Source organism: Dicentrarchus labrax, unplaced genomic scaffold (genome assembly GCF_905237075.1).
Source record: "Dicentrarchus labrax unplaced genomic scaffold, dlabrax2021, whole genome shotgun sequence".
NCBI lineage: Eukaryota > Metazoa > Chordata > Actinopteri > Moronidae > Dicentrarchus > Dicentrarchus labrax.
In genome coordinates, this window is record NW_026136702.1 from 2390814 (window position 1) to 2412877 (window position 22064).

The 22064-nt window shown below is 43.1% G+C and overlaps 3 protein-coding genes across 7 annotated transcripts in view; 2 read left to right on the forward strand and 1 right to left on the reverse strand.

The window, feature by feature from the left end:
- The window catches only part of LOC127378714 (serine/threonine-protein kinase 32C-like), a 79787-nt gene extending 77855 nt beyond the window's left edge, over positions 1 to 1932 (reverse strand). Inside the window, exon 1 of the mRNA XM_051427922.1 lies at positions 1432 to 1932. Coding sequence (XP_051283882.1) covers positions 1432 to 1513 — 82 coding nt within the window. The 5' untranslated portion in view covers positions 1514 to 1932. The remainder of the gene's footprint in view (positions 1 to 1431) is intronic.
- Positions 1933 to 3065: 1133 nt separating this feature from the next.
- On the forward strand, positions 3066 to 11128 carry LOC127351251 (leucine-rich repeat-containing protein 27-like). 4 transcript variants are annotated; one of them, XM_051378607.1, is made up of 11 exons: positions 3066 to 3388; positions 4801 to 5100; positions 5300 to 5430; positions 5699 to 5757; positions 6195 to 6347; positions 7177 to 7378; positions 8421 to 8561; positions 8901 to 9006; positions 9616 to 9713; positions 10666 to 10786; positions 10887 to 11128. In XM_051378607.1, exons 2-11 carry the CDS (start codon positions 4873 to 4875, stop codon positions 10992 to 10994), a joined length of 1347 nt encoding a protein of 448 aa, XP_051234567.1. In that variant the 5' UTR covers positions 3066 to 3388; positions 4801 to 4872; the 3' UTR covers positions 10995 to 11128. The 4 variants fall into 4 exon arrangements, with proteins under 4 accessions (XP_051234567.1, XP_051234573.1, XP_051234560.1 ...); XM_051378600.1 differs by having other exon boundaries at positions 3067 to 3507; positions 4792 to 5100; XM_051378591.1 differs by having other exon boundaries at positions 3067 to 3507.
- A 1341-nt stretch (positions 11129 to 12469) lies between these two features.
- On the forward strand, positions 12470 to 21398 carry pwwp2b (PWWP domain containing 2B). 2 transcript variants are annotated; one of them, XM_051416444.1, is made up of 3 exons: positions 12470 to 12984; positions 15300 to 17024; positions 19409 to 21398. In XM_051416444.1, the coding sequence occupies exons 1-3, from the start codon at positions 12845 to 12847 to the stop codon at positions 19425 to 19427; spliced, it is 1884 nt and encodes a 627-aa protein (XP_051272404.1). In that variant the 5' UTR covers positions 12470 to 12844; the 3' UTR covers positions 19428 to 21398. The 2 variants fall into 2 exon arrangements, with proteins under 2 accessions (XP_051272404.1, XP_051272413.1); XM_051416453.1 differs by having other exon boundaries at positions 12473 to 12984; positions 15300 to 17028.
- Positions 21399 to 22064: the final 666 nt, after the last annotated feature.

Below are 22064 nucleotides of genomic sequence, written 5' to 3' on the forward strand. Positions count from 1 at the left end.
TCCACTCTGACACTTTTTATCTGGACGTAATTTGAAGAGGAAACGCTGTCAGTGTGTTACGTAGGCGTTATTGGGTGTGATGAGAATACAAATCTAAGGTTACTCTACTTCTTTTATTAACGCCTCTGCTCCACGGATAATAAAAGTGACAGATAGATTAGCTGCTAGCTGGAAGTTTTACACGACACCTCCCTCATTTCAGACAGCCGGGACTGCAGAGAGGATCACTGCCCCTCGGTTCAGGACTTTTAACGGGACAGGAAACATCAGTGCACACCACGGACACAACCTCCTCCGACCTCTGCCCTCCGCTAGCGCCACAGAGCCTCTAACTGTCTGTACACATAAATATCATCACTAAAAACACATCTGTGCATGCTGTACATATTGTATATACCAGTTGGTTCACAACCGTTTGCCAATCTTCTATAATTCAGTGACTTATTTTATGGATATTTCATATTATATTCAAAACTGTACATTGGACCCAAACAATAACTGCAAGAGGTTTGTGCAAAAGAGAGATTTAGATTCATTCTGAGCAGATTATTTCCTGTTTAGGAAACTTTTTACACAATTCTCTGCCTGTATTATGTATTTTTTTTAATCATTATTAACAATCATACAGACACATGAAGCTTTAGCGTCCCCGACTGGGGGTCCTGTCCCCCAGGTTGGGAACCACTGGTATGAACATATTCCCCATAACCTCATCTGCACGGAAATATTTATTACAGCATCCATTGCACTGTGGTTTCACTGTCCACACACGTTACTGTTGTTCTCTACATTAGGGCTGCACGATGTGGTAAACACATCATACTGTGATTATTTTGTACAGATATTGATACATATGAGCATCACAAATTTAATTTTCACTGAAATAACGAGTCAGAATCATCATTTTTGGGGGTCTGTATCAAACAAACATGCCTCCTTAAAATCTGTAGATCGAGAATCTTCCATTAAAATGTTTATTTTTACCCTTTATCAAATAAATTACAGCTTCTGCTATTTGCATATGACCACATTTGGTTAATATTTCCACTAACTGTGCAGCCCTACTGATTTTGCTCTCCTGTTTATTGATGTTTATTCTGTGTATGTACATTCAGAGCAAATGTAAATCCCCTTGTATGTGAGCACAAAGCAGGCCAACAAAAAAAATGATTCACAAAAACATCCTTTGTTAAAAGTAGGAAACATCTTGTAGGGGAAACCCCCCCCAGCCACCAGCACCTCCCAAACAGCCTGAACAGCAACAGTGTTCAACATTTCAATCCCTATCTGGGAGAAACTTCCTCAACTTCCCAGCTCAACTCCATCCAACATCCCATAAAGAAACACACAGGTGAATCACACACAGCTGGAACTCTCGGCTATAGTAAAGGTTTATGTAGAGAACATGCGCTTCACTTTTCCATCACTTACCATCTTCCTTCTCATCGAAAACTGGTCTCTTTGAAGAACTATTGGCTCCCATCCTCTTCTTCCACTTGCCCCAGTGAAACATTGATGCTCAGATTGCATTCCTCGCCTCTTGAAGAGAAACTACAGCTCTGTGTTGGATCCCCCCCCACCCCCCCCACCCCCTCCTTCAAAAGACAGCAATCATATAAGCATGCATATTCACCCCAAACCGTGTCCGCTATTTCGCTTTTTTATTTATTTATCCGTTGTTGTTGTTGTTTTATTATTATTACTCTGCCGACAATCTGAGCACCGCGACTTAAAGTCTGTCTAAAAACCTTGGGGAGAACAACAGTGGCAGGCACCGACGGACAGCTGGACGCCGGGGAAGAGAGAGCCTGCTCGGGTTGGTACAGTTGGAGGTAAATATAATCTCTCCGTACTGCTGGTGTTCAGTTGTCTTCCGTTGCCTGCCAGCCAAAACCGAGAGACTTATGTTTTGTCGGGGCTGAGAGTAAAAAAGAGATGCGTCGAGCTGGACGTGGTTAGCCGACAGAAAACAGGAAGTCCTGCAAGTTGGCCTTAAAAATAAAAGCATGCAAATATCGTAGAGGATGGCTGCAATCCCATGGATCAGTTAGAGAACTTTACTGCATTCAGATAGCTTATTTACATTATTTGAACAATTTACAGTGTAGAAGTGTAAATTTACATCTGATAGCCTAATACAAAATGAATTAATCAATCGTTAAATGCAGTAAATCGTACACAAACTTACCATATTCCACTTTATGGTATATATTTTAATTTATTTTAATTATATTTTATTATTGTTCTTTACTCTCTGCACTACATTGCCCTGTACGGCTTTGCCATTTTGAATTTTCCCTATGGGAGATCAGTAAAGGAACATCTTATGTTATCTAATCAATCTTGGGGAAAAGTAGATGCAAGAAAATTAGTATAATTTATATTAAAATACCTGTTTTCCACTATGAACTATAGAGCACTTAAGTAAAAATCTATAGTGGAACAGTAAAGAAAGAAAAAATTGATTTATATCTTTTTTAAAAAATGCTTTACTTTACTTTGCCACGGGGACTTTTTAAACTTTAATTAAATTTAATTAAAAACATGTTTCGGACAATACAAATGATGTTGTCTCTTAGAAGTCCAGGTTTTCAGTTTAAAATAGTGGTGACAAAACTATGCATAAACACAAAAAGATAATTAATTAAACACAAAACAAACATAAGAAAAACGTTTTATTGTATCAGTTACTAATATGTTTTGTTTTTTTTTTTTTTTTTTTAATGTGACACCTCTGTTTCTTTAAATGTAAGCTTCAAAAAGACTTTTATACTGAAAGTGATAACCGGAAGCTTCCCCCTGCTAGTCAGAGTAACTTGACAGTTGTGAGAGTAGTGTGACAGTTTCTGGCCAGTGACTGTAGTCGACGTAGCTCTGTATCACAGACTGTCATGCATATCAACACATAAGGACCATCCTCTGTAGGTGAAGCCAGGGTATCTGAGTGCAGGCTGGGGCTGGGGGGGGGAGAGGGGGTGAGGAGGGGGGGTGAGGAGGGAGGCTCCTATCGCTTGTTACCAGCAGAAAACTGGTGCTCTCTCCTCCTCCAGCCCAAATGAACCCCTCAGTGAATTATTCCACAATCTCATTAGAAGATGGATGGGTGGTGCCGGCGGATCACTGAGGGGGAAAAAGGATTTAACACTTTGTCTTCAGTGCGCGCACACACACACACACACACACACACACACACACACACACACACACACGCTGTTGTTGCATCACTGCACATATAACATATGATATAATGAAACAAACAAACAAACAAACAAACATCTCAGGGTTTCTGCTTTGCATTCGCCACGTTTGACACGTGGGCTCTCGCCGTAGTTTGTGTTGACCTCGTTGCCGTGGTTACGTCGTCAAACCCGTGAGGCGGTGGCTAAAAGTTAGCCCCGATTCATTTTTTAATCTCTCTCTTTCTTTTCCTCACATAACAACAGTTTGTTTTTAAGGAGGCGCGGAGAGGCGTTCACGGGTTACGCGCACGTTTATTGAATATTCCAGGTACGGTAATACAGGTGATACTGTTGGTTAATGTAGTGATGGGAACACGTTAACATACATTAACCCTCTTTGTGTTTTGTTGTTTGTTCCCAATCGGCTCTCCCTACTCAGCTCCACTTCTGGCTTTTATAATTTTGCTGTATTTTGCTGTGTTGTGACATTTATCACCTGGAATGGGCCAATACTCACCGACCTACCTCTTACTGAGCAGAGCTGGAGGGGGACAAGTCATTTATTACTCATTACTCTTTTCAAAAGTAATGTTATTAACGTTACTTTACTTTTTTACTCAATGGCAACAGTAATTAATTACACTGCCAGTTACACTACTCCCCACAAAATTGGTAATCGTGTCTCTTTCTCCTCCAAACTCAGACTTTTAAAGTTAAAGACGATTAAAATCCAGTTTTGTTTGTTAAAATCAAAGTAATGTGAATATTTCCAGCCACTGAATGTTTCCATCGTCCAAACTAGTTTCCTCCACAGTAACAAATGAATCCAATGGATGTGATTGGATTGTTGGATGGGTAGGAAGGTTGTAACTTGTAATTATTTCTTGGGGGGTTTGACTGTAATATTAATTAGTAACCAGGGGCCCCAGACCTTTTTCAGAGAGTTTCTCCAGCTTAAGAACGTGAAACCTGAATCCAATGTGCATGTGATGGAGGTGCAGGAGATTCAACGAGTACCTTTACTTCTTATTGTGTACTGCCACCTCTGTTGAGCATGGCCCCGTACCCACCACGGAGGTCACCAAGGTCCAGACAGTATTTTGTCCGAGGGTTAGACCATAAAAGTCGTGAAATAATTGCCTAAAAATAACTACTGTGATGCTTTGATGGTCTCAAACCCTGCTAGGAAGCTGAGTTCCTCTGTAACTGCGTCTCCTTGTGAACACAGATAGCTCAACATAAAAAAAAAACACGATGAAAATGGCCTTTTTAAAAAGAGGATAAAAACAACCAACAGAATTAGGGTCAGGGTTTTTTTAATTTTACATTATTCTTGGTAAAAAAATCTTAAATAATGTAAAAACTACAACTGTTACACGTGTGTACATCTTGTTTATATTTTGTCTCACCGTGCTTCAGTCCTAATGTTATTAACAAAGTGAGAGGTCTCTGGATTGTATTACTATTGTATGTACATTATAGGACCATCTTATTATTCTGTATTGTATTCATTTATTTTAAATAGCTAACACCTGTTTGTCTGCAAGTTAAAATCACACGAGGAAGAATTCGGCTCTTTACAATAAACCCATCCATGTGATACTTACTTTAGTTTTTTCAGACACAGGGAGAAAAATGCCACTGCAAAAAGACACTTGAACGCCTGTGTGAACATCTCGGCATCTCTTCTACAATGTCTTCACCGGAGAAGAAGAAGGAGGAGGAGGAGGAGGAGGAGGAGGTTCCTGGCCTGCAGCTTGTCTTTGGGAACAGTGTTGTCAAACCACAGACCCCCCACACTCCCCCTGAGGATGCTGAGCCGCAGGAGCTCTCTGAATATTACTCAACAGAGACATTGTGTCTGAGCAGAACTGAACTGAAACATGTTGCACAAAGTATTTTGAAAAACAGCAAACTAAAGGTCAGTCTGGATTTCAGTGTGCATTCGTCATCGTCTCTCTCTCTCTCCCCACCTGGCGACATCTGCTGCAGTGGTTTTCAAGCAAGAACCCAGCAATGCATCCAGTAGAATATTAGGCCGACAGCGATTTATATATATCTGTGTAATTTGTTCTCCTGCATTATGTGTTGATTCTAACTGTTCATTGTACCATCTTCAGTATTTATATCTCGAAGGCAACCAGCTCTCCAGTATTCCAGATTCACTGTTCATCAGCTTGCCCAACCTGCTGTGGCTGGACCTCAGAAATAACCAAATTACATCACTCCCTGCCGAAATTGGCTCGCACAGGTAGTTATTATGCAACTGCTCTTTGAAATATATGCTGAATGATTCCAGACCCCTCGGTGTTTCTTTGCCATATTTCAGAACATTTATAGATAAGATTTGTAGAGTTCTGGTTAGTAGCATCTGCTCTGAAAAACACATTTTATGGTTCTAAAATGTGGCAAAATTAGATTCTTTATGACTAAGGTCCAAGTTCCTCATGTTCCTTGTGAATAAACATGTGTCTCAGTCAATAAATGTCATCTAATAATCTAGGATTTTGTTCCTGTAGATCTCTGAAAACATTACTTCTGGAGGGAAATCCTATCTCAGAACTCCCACCAGAGTTGGGTGAGTTCAGTCACCTTTACCATCGAGCAACGTCTCTCTCTCTCTCCTTTTTGAAATATCAAGCTTGCTTTCTGTTTCATCAGTTTCAATAAGCCTCACTGGCACCAAATTTAGATCTAGATTACGTGTAATGAATAACTAGTACTCATTAAAGGTCCAGCCAGGGTGTAACATTTAGGAGGATCTATTGGCAGGAATGGAATATCATTTTTATAGGTATGTTTTGTTTTTTATAGCGCATAATCACCTGAACTTCACTGCTCCACTAAATCTTACACACTGGTCCTTTAATAGAAAGAAAACACAATACTGATACTGAAACTGTTACTAATACACTGTCGTTTGCATGTGCAGTACATTAACGTTGGTAGGCATATACAGAATGTAAGATAGTTGGAAGGTTGAAACTGATTCTTTATCTGTGTCATTTTTCCCAGGAAACGTGATCACCCTCAAAGGCCTGAACCTGAGGGACTGCCCCATCAGTTTCCCTCCGCAACACATTGTGAACCAGGGGCTCCGGAGCATCCTCCAGTTCCTCAGGAGTGCTATGGCTAAGCGGCCCGTTAGCATGAGGAAGACCCCCCCAGGTAAATCAAAATGCACCTTCACAATGCAGCAGCGCGTTCAGTATGCACGTGCGTTCTAGCCATCTGCTCATTTTGTCAAAGATAGGACGGCTGGCCACAAAAATAGCTCCTTGCCCTGGTACCACTTCACTGGTGTGACTTCTGTTGCCTTGGAGACGGCGCGTGCTACTCGGCTGACTCTCCCCCCCCCCCCCCCCGTTCCAGCTCTGTAATATTTTTAGCCAGATGAAAATGATCGATAACCTCTGGGCTCTAAACAGGAGCTCTCTGTCACTAAGCACTGTCTGGAGGTAATCACTGTGAGAAGCCCAAGACGGCCCTCCACAGGAGAGGCTGCTGCTGCACAATGAGCGGAGCCAAACCCCTCAATCAAACGATTTATCTCCTTGCCTACAAGGTTATTAACAAAGGCAGGGCTCCAGTCTCCTGGGGGAAATCTCCTTTCAATTAATTGGCTCAAGTTTAGCAGATTTGAATAAACACCGTTCATTTGCATACTGCATTGTCATCAACCTTTTTTAAGCTGCGATAACATGAAGCATTTAGCCCGTTTGAGTCATATTATGTTATGTACACGCAGCCGGTAGCCACTAAAAACTTGCGGGCCACATATTCTGCCCTGCAATAAGAAAGGGATGTTTTATCTGGTTGTATAAATCTTTTGGTAAAACACTGGCATATCTTTGCTGCAGTTGGACAATAATATCAGATAGTCAACCAGTTACTGTCATGTGCTTCTACCAGCCACTATAGCTGCAGACAACAATGATTGTTGCCAGTATTGGCTGACCCCCACGTTATACAGCTGCCGTGCTTGTTTCACTGGTAGAGTTGCCAGTGGTGGAGAAGCTCCAGCTGTCAGAGCTGATGGGGTCCAGTATGGAGGAGCAGGATGAGTCAGTGGATGAGGACGAGCTGCAGAGATTCAAGGAACTTAAACAGAAGATGATCCTGCTGGACAAAGCTGAGCTGGGCTCAGTAGCACGGGGGGATGGAAACCCAAAGTCATGTCGTCTTGCTATTACCAAAAGGTAAGCAAAGTGAAAGTGTTTGTGTGGAAGGAATAAGAGGGTTTTGCAGTGAAAAGACATTTTAGGACATACACTTATTTCTAAGAGATTGATACCACTTTCATATTTGTACATTAACTATGAAGCTACAGCCTGGAGATGGTTAGCTTAGCCTAGCGTAAAGACTGGAAACGAGGGGAAACCGCTAGCCTGGCTCTGTCCAAAGGTGACAAAATGTGCTGCCTACGAGCTCCTCTAAAGCTCACAAATGATTAAATTAAACTAATTATACCTCGACAGGGACCAGTAACTTCCTGGAGTTGCCTGACAACTGGTCCTGGCCAAGAAACAGTCACACACACACACACACACACACACACACACACACACACACACACACAACCCCTGGTAAAACAACAGATTGTCGTTTTTACACTTCACTTCTTAAGAATTGAACAAGCGAGATATAATTACGAGCTTCACAGGTGCCGGTAGGTGGATTTTGTTACTGTTGGACATCTGAAGGCCAACTGTTTCCGGTCTTTATGCTAAGCTAAGCAAACCGGTTGCTGGCTTTAGCTTCATGTTTGACGGACAGACCTGAGAGTGGTATTGATCTTCTCATCTCTCAGCCAGAGAGTGAAAGCGTATATATTTACCTGCACATGCTCAGAGAGAACACAATGACTAGTTATTTAATGGCTCCTGCCATTGTTTTTGTACAATGCATCCAGGCAGCAAATATCTGTTGGGCATACCTCGTTTTTCACCTGCTCAAACACACTGTGCAATGAAGTTTGAAAGTGTTAATGCTATCCGATAGTAGGACAGAGGAGGTGAATTGGTTTTTGTTTCAGTAGATAACTTTTGTGCTGAGGTTTGGACTTGTGGTGAAGGGCCAAATACATGGCATTGTGCCTTGGAAAAGGATAGCAAAACACTTTTTAATGACATTCTCTGCAGCAGAGACAAAGTGATAAAAATCGTCCAGGCTGTCTCCGCTGGGACTCAGAGCTCAGGAGAGCAATAAAAATAAAGCATTTTGTTTCAATTAATTTGTCAGAAAAAAGGCAACTACCAAGGCCGGCATAATTCCCGAGCTCCCTCTGTTTGACACTCAGCATTGGAAGCGGCCAGAGGAAAAGAAACAGGCTGCGATGAAAGAGCTGAAAGAGAAACAAGCTCTTCTCGAGCAGAGAAGAACGTAAGTTGATTTCTGCTATAAGATAAAATTCAACATGATAATAATACCCTATTCACCCTCCTGCTGCACTACAGGTTGCACAGTAAATTACATTGCATGAATTGTGCAGAATATTCATGCCAGGTAATACCAAAGATAAGACAACATGTTGTTTCAGGGCTAATTGGCATTTACCCAGGTGACCCACAGTAAGGAATCCATATTATGTTCACTCTGTAAAGATAGAAAGAATAATCAATGTTTACAGACCCCTTTGCAACCATTTAGACACAATAGCCCAAGAACCATTTTCCTTGACTTAGATCTGTTACAGTGCATTGTTATCTGGCTCTCCCGCAGAAGCCAAGAGGCTCTTCGGAAGTGGCACACACAAGCCCAAACCACACAGGAGAAGAAAATGCCTGAGCGCAAGCAGAAGGCGCATGAAAGACAAAGAAAACGAGAGGTATGTGTGGAATAAATCACCTACACTTCCACCTGTCAACCTACAAACCACCAGGGGGCAGTAGAGCACCACCTCTGTCACACTGCAGCCAGAGCTCTAACAATAGATATGAAATTACCACAAGATAAAACATTTTGATGCCAGTAAGTGACTTCTCAGGCAGTAGCTGTCGAGGGGCAGCAACAGATGCCGGTGCTTGTGACGGAGTGCGCTGCATGAGTGATCACGCAGCAGCAGCATAAAGCTATCACGGCTGATGTATACATGCAGGCACGCACAAACTGTAGACAATGCAGATGGATGGTTGGGAGTGATTTGACTGTCAGATACATTACCATGCATACAGCTGAAGAGCGGCTGGTAATGTTTGCACTGGAGCAGCAACATGAGTGTAAATCTTCACTGAAAAACATCACAAAAACCAACCCCCCTTTGGGTGATGTGACACAATGTGGTTGTTATGTTGCAGCTTTGCCACTGCAGCTGTAGGCTGTGTTGTTTTTAGGATGTGTCGCAACAGCTGTATCATCCCATATGTACACAAACACAGCTCTCTAGAATAAAATGTGGTCGTACATGATAATAAACATTTCCCCTTCTGTGTTACAGGAAGCAGAAACCGATTCCGAGCCCGATGATGAGGACAGGAGTGATGCTCCTCGGATTCAGATGCCTGGCTTTTCTGTCACTGAGTGGGAGGAGGACAGGTAAATGGGAACTCTGGGTGACCAAAATAATGTCTACTACAGACCAAAAAACTATTACATAACCTGAAACCTGAGCCAGTATAAGAATGAGACCTGCTGCATTAGCCAGGAATGTTCTTTTAGTTTGTTATGTCAGTGTTATGGATGTAACAATATACAACATGTCTTTATGAAATCAAAGAATCCTTTTTATTTCTGCAGAGTATAAACTGCAAAACAATGAATATTTACTTTTCTTTGTAAAAGTGATTGAATTTGAATCTTCACATACAGTATTTGCATCGTGATATATCTTTACATTCCTAGTCTGTGTGACTGGTAGCTTTAACACTGAATGTTACTGGGGACATTTACCTAATATTCACTCAACATCTAACGTATCTCAGAGTTTAAATATCCCTCCCTAAAACTTGAATGCTTCTGTTCTATCTCCATTACCTCCTCTGTGATGGGTACAGATTTAATAAGGGAAAATCAATAATTCATAATGGGTTTTTCATCTCATCGGTATGCCTGATGAAAAGACTGCTGTACATACTGAGTCTGTTATATCTTGGGCATTCGGTGATACAGAATATTGTGATCCATATAGGTACAGAGACAACAGGTCTTTTTGGCATGTTGCATTATCTAGAATTGCCATGCAGATGCAGGTGGAAAGCTAGAGACACCTAGTGGACAAAGAGAGACTATACACCCAGCATACATCAGCAGTTTCTTTTGTTCTTCTTGAGGCAACATTGTGCCTAAAACAGACCACCCAGATAAGATTGTACACCTTAGATTCTTCCGTTTTCACTGATTAACTAAGAAAAAAAAGCTTAACTAAGGAGAAAACAGCCAGTCACAGGCTTGCATTTTTAAGCAGTTGTCCATCAGACATAAAGTCTCTTATACCAATGGCTAGATGTTCAGTCTTTGGGTATGAAATTTTTGACCTTTGGCCCTCCAGATCGGCCCGTAGGCTGGAGCGGCAGATCTCTGCCCACGTTGAGAAGATGCAGCAGAGACGCAGGAATCGCAGGGGCACGACCACCGAGCAGATGGCAGCGGCAGAGCAAGACGTGGAAGAGGTCATACTTCCATTATTCAGCCCATCTATACTGAACTCACCGGTTATCGATCCATTGATGAATGTGTGTTTTGTTTTTTGTTTTCTTCCTGCTCTGACAGATGAGGAAGTTACAGGCTCGGCTTCTGGAGAAGAAAAGAAATCGGGGAAGAAATTCTTTCACTATCTTTACTGGAGACACCTGGCAGAGTTTCCTTGAGAAACAGTGACAGAGGTTATAATGGCAGTCACTCCAACTGAGTTTTGTGGTATTGAATTCACACTCATAATTGACTGTAAAGACTAATCCCTTCACCACTGTAATGCGCTTCAAAATAAAGATTGCAAGGCTGTTGCTGGGAAAGAGAGTTGTGAAATGTTCCATGATTTGTTTCCGTCTTTCTTTCTTTTTTACTTCCCTGTAAGACAACCATTATACAAAGTAGTCATGTTCACATTTACCTGACCGTGTTTACATTTAGTACCTCAAATATGTACAAAGTAAATATGGTGCTGCTACTTATGTGTCAGAAGGAAGCTATTCAGTTAAATGTTACTGGCTCACCATAAAGGTAAACCTTGGCTCAATCCACCTTTTGTTTATTATCAGGTTATAGAATCGACACAATCTTTAGTTATACAATAATAGTTTTTGAGGGTGGAGGAATTTCAGGTGGTTTTTTTTAGCAAAAATCACACTTGGTGCTCTTGTGAAAGTCTTCACAATTCATTGAAAGTGTTCTTGTAATGGAGCTGAATGTGTTTCACAGACAAATGCTGATTTATTGCTGATAAAAATATTATTTAAATGTGCCAGAAAACTTACATACAGTGTAATTCGGATTATTAATGTTCTGTTTTTTATAGCGGTTTGACAGTTAAACTTAGGAACAAACTGCAGGTGATGCAAAATAATATTATTTGGTCCCCTCGGACACTAATAGGTAGAGATGAACTCAGAAAGGTGGGACTGCTGCCAGTACAGCTCAGAGCAGGACAACAGAAGCTGCTGCATATGTACAATACTCTCAATGGGTCTGCTCCTCAGATAACAATGTGCTCGGCAGTAAGTGTAACACCCGGGCCTGTGTGCGATCGTGTAAAGGGCCTCCAGTGAATAATGTAGCCAGAAGTTCCTGGTTTTACACTGGTGCCATGTTGTGGAACAGCCCTCCTTACATATGAGAGGGACTTATAGAAGTCAGGTTAGGACTTTTTTATGCAGCATATATAGCTGTTGTTATATATATATATATATATATATATATATATATATACTTTGTTTTCTGATGGAGGCATTTTATATTTTGTGGAATTAGGTTGTTGAATATCTTGTGTTTCTTTTGTCTTCCACTTTAACATGTTATCCTTTTGATTTTTGTTTCCTTTTATGTGTCTAATAAATTCAATTTACATTATTATTATTATAGTTTTTATAGATATTTGTGTAAATGTGCTTGTTAATCTCAAAACTATATTGTTTTTAGTTGTTTTTATGTTGAATGTCTTTTCTTTTGTCTCCTATCATTTAAGGAACAAGTGTGTTCACTTTTCATCCTTTGGATTATTGTTTCTTCTCCTATGTCAGATAATCCAACATAAATAAATAAACTCAAATAACTAAATACCACTTTATATGTGTGTATATATATATCTCATGATGAATGCTCCACACAAAGCACACATTTAGTCAAATCCCAACAACAACAACATGGTAGAAAACGCATCCACAGTCTCTTCCATCCATGCTCCGGGTTGTAATGGCAGTGCATAAAGAAAACGAGCCTCTCTTCCTCGCTGTGAAAAACGGAGGCATCCCCGAGGTGAGAGCCAAAGTGAGGCAGGGGAAGGGTAGGCCTTGTCTTGGGAGATTTTCTGCTCCTCCAGCAGCACAGAGAGCGTGATGTCAGCGGTGGCAGTACTGTTGTAATTGACTTGGTGGGGGTGATGGCGTCATTTTATGCCCTGGTGTAGCCTCCTGCTCCAATAGCGAAGGGGAGACGGATCTTTAGCCGACGCGACCGTGGCTCCCTTGGCCGGGATCGAGCACCGCCGAGCCGGACACTTGACGCCGGGAAACATGGAGGCTGTGGCCGAGGAGCTGCGGGCCGGCTCTCGGGTACCTGTCACTATCGATCAAATAGTTAACGATACACTGGTGGTGACGCTGACCTATCGAGAAATGAGCTACACGGGGATATTACTCGACTGCAACAAGAAGTGAGTGTTTTTATCTTCCGTTTACTTTGCTTTTATGTGTTTTTTTTTTATCTCTGGGAATTAATTTAGCTCAACTCGGCTAACGGCTAATCTGCCTTTGATGCTAAGCAGTCGGGAGCTAGCCGTTAGCTCACCGGGCCTCCATACAAAAGAGGTTTATTGTAGCTAAATGCTAACAAGTCGGCTAATGGCAAACTGGGTTTTATTTCAGCCCACATGGAGATGGTGAAATGCGTTTTTATACTGTGGTGAAATGCTTTTTATGTGGAGGTAGTTAGCCCTGTCTACAGATATTGTCAGTGACTTATTTTGAACAATAACTAAAGTCAATGGGTTCATCTATATAGCTTATTGTTAGCCTAATCAAAATACACAGCAGCTCAAACGTACTCACTGCCTTTACACACTATTCTGTACATCAGGTGTGTTTGGATGTATTCACACATGCAGATGGTGTTTGAATGGGTGTAGTAGCTTTCAGGAGTGATGTTTCAATTCAGATAACCTGGAAATACAGCAGCTGTTTGGAGGAATAGTCCCACTTTTGATCTGTAGACACAATGGAAAATGGCTATAAAGGTGCATGTGGGATTGTGATGGATGACAACTGATGATGCTTTTTCTTTAAACCTGCTCCTGATGAGATGCAGTGACCATGTTAGGCTGTGTGTTTGACAAGAAAAGGCCCCTCTCTTGCCAGCTAGAAAACACAATCATGTGCATATAATACAACCAAACAACCCCCATATATGTATAATTTGACATGTATCTGTGTCTTGTCTTATGTGCCCCTCTTGGTGTGTGTGTGTGTGTGTGTGTGTCACATGTATAAGCCTTGTGTTGCTCCTGTGCACCTTTTAAAAGCCACTGGCTTTAGACTATTAATAGACTAACCAGAATCAGAATCTGACCAGCTTTGCCCCTTAGTATGCTTAGATAGTTTTTCATGTGAGAGCTCAAGCTGTCCTGAAAATAACCCACCCAAATGGGAAAAGGCAGGGCCTTGGAATAACTTAGAATAGGGCCTATATTTCAGGGCCTTGTCACTGACAAAATTTGACTTCTTCTTCTTCCTTTTCAGCACATGGAAATACATTTCCTGTCATTGTCTCCCACAGGCGTTTTTTCTTTTTTTTTTTTTAATGTCATCGTCTAGGCCTATCATTCAGGCAGATCTCTGCATCTAGTTACACTGTACACAACGTGAAATGGCAACAGTGCAGGGGTGGGGGGTGGATCGCGGCTGGTCATATGCTGCGTCCTTGTACTGTGCTTAACTAGCACTGCATGTTCCCTGTCACAGGCCGCCCTGTTTGTGCCGTGTCAATCACTGTGAAGGCTAATATTCGGGCTGCTTTAGGTGCGCGTATTTAAAAAAAAAAAAAAAAAAAAAAAGGTGAGAGGAACAAGCCCCACCAGGAGACTATTATTCGGAGATGCCTGCCAGTTACCTCTCCTGGGGAAGAAAACAGGCTCCCCAAATGTGCACTAATTAATAATCCCACCACACATAAGCCCTGAGTAGACACACGGATGCAAAAACAAACTGAAATCTCCTGGCTCCTTCCCCTACATCTCTGAATCCCGAGTGATTCATGGGATTGTTTTTGTTCAGTCAGATGTTGGGGAAGGGGGGTTCCTGGGCATCCTGTAGTCTCTTTGTCTGCTGTCTCCTGACTAAAGCAACACAGCCATGTTACTGTTGCCTGCCAGCCACCTTTCTCAAAGACTCCTTGGCAGTTGGGGCCTACTTTTGGACATGTTTTCTGGTCCCAGAGTATGAAAAAGAGCACATAAAATAACTCAGAGAGTCAGTGATACTATTGCTCTGTTTGCGTGCCCCAAGGCAGCAGCAGAATAGATAACCGCCTGGGTGCTCGCGGACCCCAACCCCCACACCTAAAGAATTTCAGCACACAGGTGACAGGGAGACTAGTGTCAATGAGTCCCAGTCAAACAACAAAATAGTAAAATAGCTATTTCTGGTCGGTCACTTAAAGATCAGAGTACTTAAAAGCAGTTCAGGCTTTTGAGTGCTCTTTTCTTTTTTTGGCCTAATTGAAAGCGTAAGGTTTTTTGATTTGTTCTGTCCCACTGGCCTTGAATTATCAGACATGGTGAAATACAAACACGGCATTCCAATATCGTTCTTGTGAGGAAATTGCTTAACTAAAAAAGAAATTCAAGAAATGCTTGTCATTTGTAACAAGAATGTTTGTGTTGGCTTGGCTGAAGTGCACTGTAGCTCTCTAATGAGACACACAGTTGTTCATTTGTTGTTCCTTTTTTTTTTCTCTCCCCCTTGTTTATCTAAGGTCCGGGCTATTCTGCCTACCAGATTTCACAGCAAAACCAGAGGAGTGCCCGATACCTAAACCAGCTTGTGAAATCACAGAAGTTCTGAGTGAGGAACCGGTTTCCAAATCTCCCAGCCAGGCTTCACACAGACCAAAGGACGAAAACACTCTCCCTGAAAGCAGCATACCTACTGCACCTCTTCCCTGCCCTGTACCCACACCAGTGCCAGCTGGACAGACTCCTTACCCTCCTTATTTTGAAGGAGCCCCCTTCCCTCAGCCCTTATGGGTGCGCCACAGCTACAGCCAATGGGTACCTCAGCCCCCTCCGCGACCAATCAAGAGAAAGAAGAGGCGAACGCGAGAGCCCGGGCGCATGACTATGAGTACTATCCGTCTGCGGCCGCGGCAGGTACTATGTGAAAAGTGCAAGAACACACTGAATAGCGACGAGGACAGCAAAGACGGCATGAGCAACTCTAAGACTTCTAGAAAAGAGAATGCACTACAGAGCGACGATGAGGGCGATGACAAGGATACCCCCTCTAAGCTGTCGAGAAAAGAGGATGTAGTTGCAACCAAGGACACTAAGAGACGTGAAAACGGCACCAGCCTTGACAGCAAGCGCCTCAGGAAGGACAAAAGGGGAGAGGCTGAGGGGGAGAAGTTCCCTGGAGGTGACGTTATCCCTCACAGTCCTGTCATAAAGATCTCATACAGTACTCCACAGGGCAAGGGGGAGGTCATAAAGATCCCCTCGAGAGTCCACGGCTCGGTCAAGCCATTCTGCCCCAAACAACTGGTGCAGAATGGTGTCGGAGAAAATGGCAAGACGCCTTCAGATCCCTCCAAGGAGCAGCGTCACATTCTAGATGCCACGAGGTCTGGCCTCACCGTGTCCATTCCCAAACTCAAACTAACCAGGCCTTTTACAACCGTGGGTCAGGACTTGCCTTCTCCAAAGATGCACTTGAGACCCCCTCAGAGGGAGGGTGAGGAGAGCGTGGTCGAGTATGAGGCAGAACTTGTAGGAGGCACCAGGAGACGAAGCCCCAGGGTGCCCGGCCCCTGCCTCCCCCACTCTGAAGACTCGGGGGAAGGCAAGAACTCTCTGGAGTTGTGGTCGGGGAGTTCAGGCGAGGAGGCGGAGCGCGGCCACAGCGACCTCACCCTTCTCATCAATTTCCGTAAACGTAAAGCAGATTCTTCTAGCCTGTCGGTCTGCAGCAGCGACAGTCTAGACGAGTCCAAGTCCTTCAGCTCTGACGGCACCTCACCTGAACTGTGCGATCTGGCTCCAGGCGAAGACCTGTCCGTAACCTCATCCTCTGTACCCTCACGGGAAGACTGCAAGACAGTGCCGCCGCTTACGGTGCGACTTCACACCCGCAGCATGACAAAGTGCGTAACGGAAGAGGGTCACGCCGTGGCGGTGGGCGACATCGTGTGGGGGAAGATTCACGGCTTCCCCTGGTGGCCGGCGCGCGTCCTCAGCATCAGCGGCACCCGCAAGCAGGAGACGGCCAGTTGCGAGGCCCAGTGGCCCCAGGCGAAGGTGGCGTGGTTCGGTTCGCCCACCACCTCCCAGCTCTCCGTTGCCAAACTGTCGCCCTTCAGAGAGCTCTTCAGGTCCCGCTTCAACCGCAAGAAGAAAGGGATGTACCGGAGAGCCATCCTGGAGGCAGCCAAGGCCGTGGGTCACATGAGCCCAGAGATTACATCGCTGCTTTCCCACTGCGACACGTAGGTCAGTTCATAACAGTTGGATGTTCCTGTAGATAAATGTGTCCTTCTTAAGACTTAAAATAGGGCTGGGCAATAAATTATAACTAGTACTATTAATCTCTCACCTGCCTAATTTACGTCATGTCCGTATGTTCGCTTCATTAACTCTTTCTGACCCCTTCACTGCCCCTGAAAGTACAACAACAGACCCCGTTTCCCTACATACAAGCAACCACTCACTGTCACTCAGCAGGTGCTTGTGTCCTTTGTGTGGGTTCGTACAAACAGAGGAAGTCCAACTCGTAGTTTTACTTTATGTGTAACAAACAAAGAAAAAAACGACCCAAATGTTGTAACAGGGCTCTGGTGCATTAATCATATAAAGACAGTACAATAGTGTGTGTGTGTGTGTGTGTGTGTGTGTGTGTGTGTGTGTGTGTGTGTGTGTGTGTGTGTGTGTGTGGAGAGAAAAAGCTGGAGCAGTCTACTACACAGGCGTTTGCAGGGATGTATACTACTCCATGTAGGAGCACAGTTTTCTTAAAGTAGTTGCATTAATATCTCTTCTTAATCTTTAAACATACATTATGTATAAGATGCAGCGGCAAACTGACTGACTGAACTAGGAGATTAATAAAGAGTTGTGAAACACAGGGTCTGCTAGGAAGCTAATAAAGGACACAGCAGTTTGAAAAGGGATGCATTAGTGAAGCATAATGCAGCATTGAGGCTTTGCAGATTGGGGTGGAGATTAGATAGCACGTTAACCAGTCCGAGCACTGTATCAGATCTGCTTTTTGAATCTTTCTGGTTTAGCGGTCAAACTTTGAAAGTAACCTACGTGTGTACTCAAGAGATTCAGTTGAAGTCTCGAGGCTGAAAAGAAACGGTTGTGAGCCACGGTCTAATTGGTGATAACAAGAATGAAACTGGAAAATACAACAGAACTTAATAAACTAAAAGAAAGACACAGAAGCAGAGGATGTGAAATGTTCTCTGACACATTGAAATATCAGCAGGAGCCTCCTGTTCTCCCCCAGCTGCTAATAGGAAAGTACTGGTTCAATTACTGATATGGTGTTGTGGAAGTTTAACTGGAAGATTGTGACTCCTGAAGCAGTATTACTGGAGAGGATGCGTCAGTGCTGCTAAAACAACAGAAAGCACATTAACCAGGCAACAGACTAGCCCGATTCTGGCCTGTTATCAAGTTACTCACAGAATTAACGGTAATTAGCGTCAGCTGATATGAACTTGCCGGCGGCGACGTGAGAGTGACAGTCAGCGCCGGCTAAAAATGAGAAGCTGCTACCTGAATGTTTTGTACACTGCGACTCTTTGCTAATGAGAGGGAGCAGAAAGAGGGAACAAAATGATTAAATGTCTGAGTTTAGCAACTCCGAAGTCAGAGTTGCATATGCTCGACTGGTTTGCTAATAACATTCAATACCCTAAAATATCCTGCAGACTGAATGAGACACCATTATCTGTAGTATTTGTAAATGTGGCTACTAATAGTGATGCATTCAGGTCTTATGTTGTCCAGCCCTGCCCTTTAGATTTCTTTAAAAATATCTCATTCGATGACGTTTCCTGTTAAACTTTAATTGAATGTGAGCTGAGTGAAACTGATTGTGCACCAACCTGCGTATATTTACGCAATAATTCTGCCGTGTCGAAGGCCCAGCTACATTCATGTCATGAAGGAGTCGCTGTGTTCAAAAGCAGCAAAACAAACATTAATATGAGCTTTAATGCAGGCACAGGCTGTACTGCCGACTGTCAACAGGAACAGCTTGTTAAAACGGCTCATTTCAGGGAAGAGTCCCAGCGAATAGACGGCACCGCTTCAGCACAATGAAAGCAAAGGTATTACTGCAAGTGCATAAAAAAAATAAGTTCTGTGCCATGTCTTAAAAGCACACTGCGGCTATGCCAGGCTGGTTCCCCTGGTTTCCTAATGCATTCTCCTGTGTGTAGCCGAGCGGCAGGTCCTCGACTCGCACTCAGAGGTTAAATATTGCCTTTGAGTGATAGGAGAGACGGACGGGCAGCTCCCAGCCCTTCTGTTTACCCTGTTATGGGCTCGGTAGCCAAGAGGAGGTTGGTTGTAGTTGAGAAGTTACACAGCAAGGAGTTAAGACGGGCCCTATATGCGGTACTTTTTCCAGAGCTCATAAAGGAAGCGTTTTTCTTGCTCTGTCAGCCACACAGAGGTTTCAGCAGGCTGGAAAGTAGCTGACGTTCACTTCGCAGTGCATCCCGAGTCTTCGGATGAATAACATGACACGTTGAGAACCACAGCTCTGCCAGTGCCGAGGCTTGTACACCGCATATATGACCTGTCTTGTTTGCTCATTGTCTTTACTTTGTGCTCTTTTCTTTCTTTCTCTCTTGTGTAGAAGCCTGAGGACTGACTAGAGGACTGGTTTTTCTGAATTCTCAGACTCTGTCATCAAGACCCGGGAGGGGAGTACGTGAGGTTGCCACGGCTACTATTTATATGCCGTTTTTTTTTTTTTCTTTTCTTTTTTTCTTCTTCACAAGGCTGGTTAAAAAATGGCCGCCAAGGTGGAGTGTGGTTGAGACTGGATAAGGGAGCAAAAGAAGAAAAAAAAGACCAGGCATCTCATGGTCTACTATGAACTAAACAATTCCTCCTTTTTTTTTTTTTTTTTTGTTTTATTTTATTTTCTAGATTTAATCATATTTCAATAGAGCCGAATAACGACACTACAAGGACCCAAATGTATTTATTATCTGTAATGGTTTATCATGATCCACCCTTCTACTACAGTCTCGCAAAAAACAAACAAACAAACAAACAAACAACCTCCCAGTCTGCTGCTGTCATTATCACGGCCCCCCCGCCGCTGATGTGTTCGCTGCGAGGTCTAAACTCCGGCCAGAGGAAAGCCGGTGGCATCTTCAAAGGAATAATAATCTCTCCCCCCCTTGGATACGAGACGTTTGACCACGGTTTGAAAAAAGTCTTACCCAGAATCCTCTTCTGAAAATGTGAACGGCTCCATCCAGAGACAGTAGTGACTGTTCCAGCTCTTCTAGAGTCAGTGTTTCCCTCCTCGTAGCCTTCTGCGACATTAGTTGGATCTGTGGATGTATTTATACCGAACTCTATTCCTCTCCAGAATCATGTTTGTGTGTCTCTTCCATTTCATTTTTAACTTTAGGAGTGTCAGCGAACACCCCAAACCCCCCCACCACCACCACCCCCCCCAACTCTTTCCTGATTTCTTTTTTTTTTTACATCACTTTCATTATTTAAAGCGTCACATTTAAGAAAAAAAAAGCACTTTATCTGTACCTTGGTGGCCTGCTGTAAGCTCACTGTCTGAAACACTACTGCGAGATACAGCCCTGATAGGCAGCAGGGGAGTTCAGAAGTCTTTGTGGTTGACTATCCTTGGCCTTGGAGATACACACACAAAAAAAATCTTTTTTTATTTTATTTTATTGTACGACTTTTGGGGACACCAGACACGGATGGTTGTGTACACTGTATTCTCGCATTTGACTTGTTTCTCTCTCAGCTTGTCTGACTCTCTCTCACACACACACACACACACACACACACACACACACACACACACACTATACTACTACAAAAATCCACGTTAAACATTTCCACTGGAGAAACATGGGTGAACAAACGTGTCAAAGCCCCCTATGCATTATCAGTTAAAGCTTTATGAGTGACTTTGGGAGAAAAAAAAACTAAACCAACATGCTGTAAGAATACTGTGAATTCAACTGCTGAGTGTGCTGAAGAAAAGCTCGCTACTAGTCGGAGCCTGCAGTTATTGAGTCAACCGGCAAAAGCAGACTGCAACGCTGACCTTTAGTGACCTTTGTGTTGAAAGCGGCACTGTTGGAATCGGGGGAGGGAGGGTTGGGGAGGGGGGGGTTGCAGTGAAGGCGAGAGACCACGGCTGTCGAGCACAGCCCCCGGTCTGTATTAAAAAACTTAACCGAAAAAGATTGCACACACACAGTTGCGCTCAGCCAACCAGCCTGTCTCCTTTCCGCCTCTCTGGGAACACTTTGTTCAGCTCGAGGCTGAAAACTAGCTGGCTGTCAGTGGGAGAAGTGTGTTTATTAGGGGGAGCAGGTAACGCACTCCTCCCAGTTTGATAATCCGCGGTTTGACTGTTTGCTGTCAAGCCCGGCTAGTTTCCAGGCAGCCTTGCACAACGAGGAGTGGGGAGAGTCTAAATGTATGTATGCCTGAGAGGGGAAACGGTCGTCAGGATTTTTTCCCGTGTATGAGCAACATGGCTATCTACTGTTGCGCACGTTGGTCAATGTTATTGGCTACTTTTTTTTGTTTTCTTTTTTACATGTACTGTACATAAAATAAAATATAAAGCAATACCTGCGCTGTTGTGGATGGATCACTTTGTCATCGATGAGCAGAAGACAGTGATTGAATTGCTGAAAGGGGGTAAAAAAGCATTAACTATTGAGATTAAGTCCTGTTAAAGGGGAATGTCACCAATTTTACACATTAATCTAAAGCCTCAGTTTACTCTTTGTGAGGAGAACTACTCCAGAGCGTCCACAGGGTCTTAAAAAGAAATCCAATAATCTTAATTTTAGGCCTTAAAACTGTTCCCAAACTCAAGCCACTGCTCATATTGTAATCTCACAGGAGGGTAAATTCAACATTAGTAACTACTACAAGAAAGTGCAATGTTCTAGAAGTATTTCCACTGCAAACAAAAGGTTTTTATTTTAATTATATATGAGTCAACTAGAGGGTCATTTGAAGAGTTTGAGAGGCACAGAACCAATACCGATTTTCCTTCATATCCTTCCTACTTTTCTTTTCCGGTATGGGTCAATGAACACCGTCTTAATTTGCTTTCATATTGGATTTTAAAAGTCTAAAATTGAACCTGTTGAGACCTGCAGAAACCAGGATACTCAACCTGTTCAGTGACTCTAGTTCCCAGAATGAGGTTAAAAAAACAACCCTGATGATGTAGAGTTTTAAAAGAAGTTAACCGTTACCAGGAAGGGCTGTGATGGAAGCTGCTG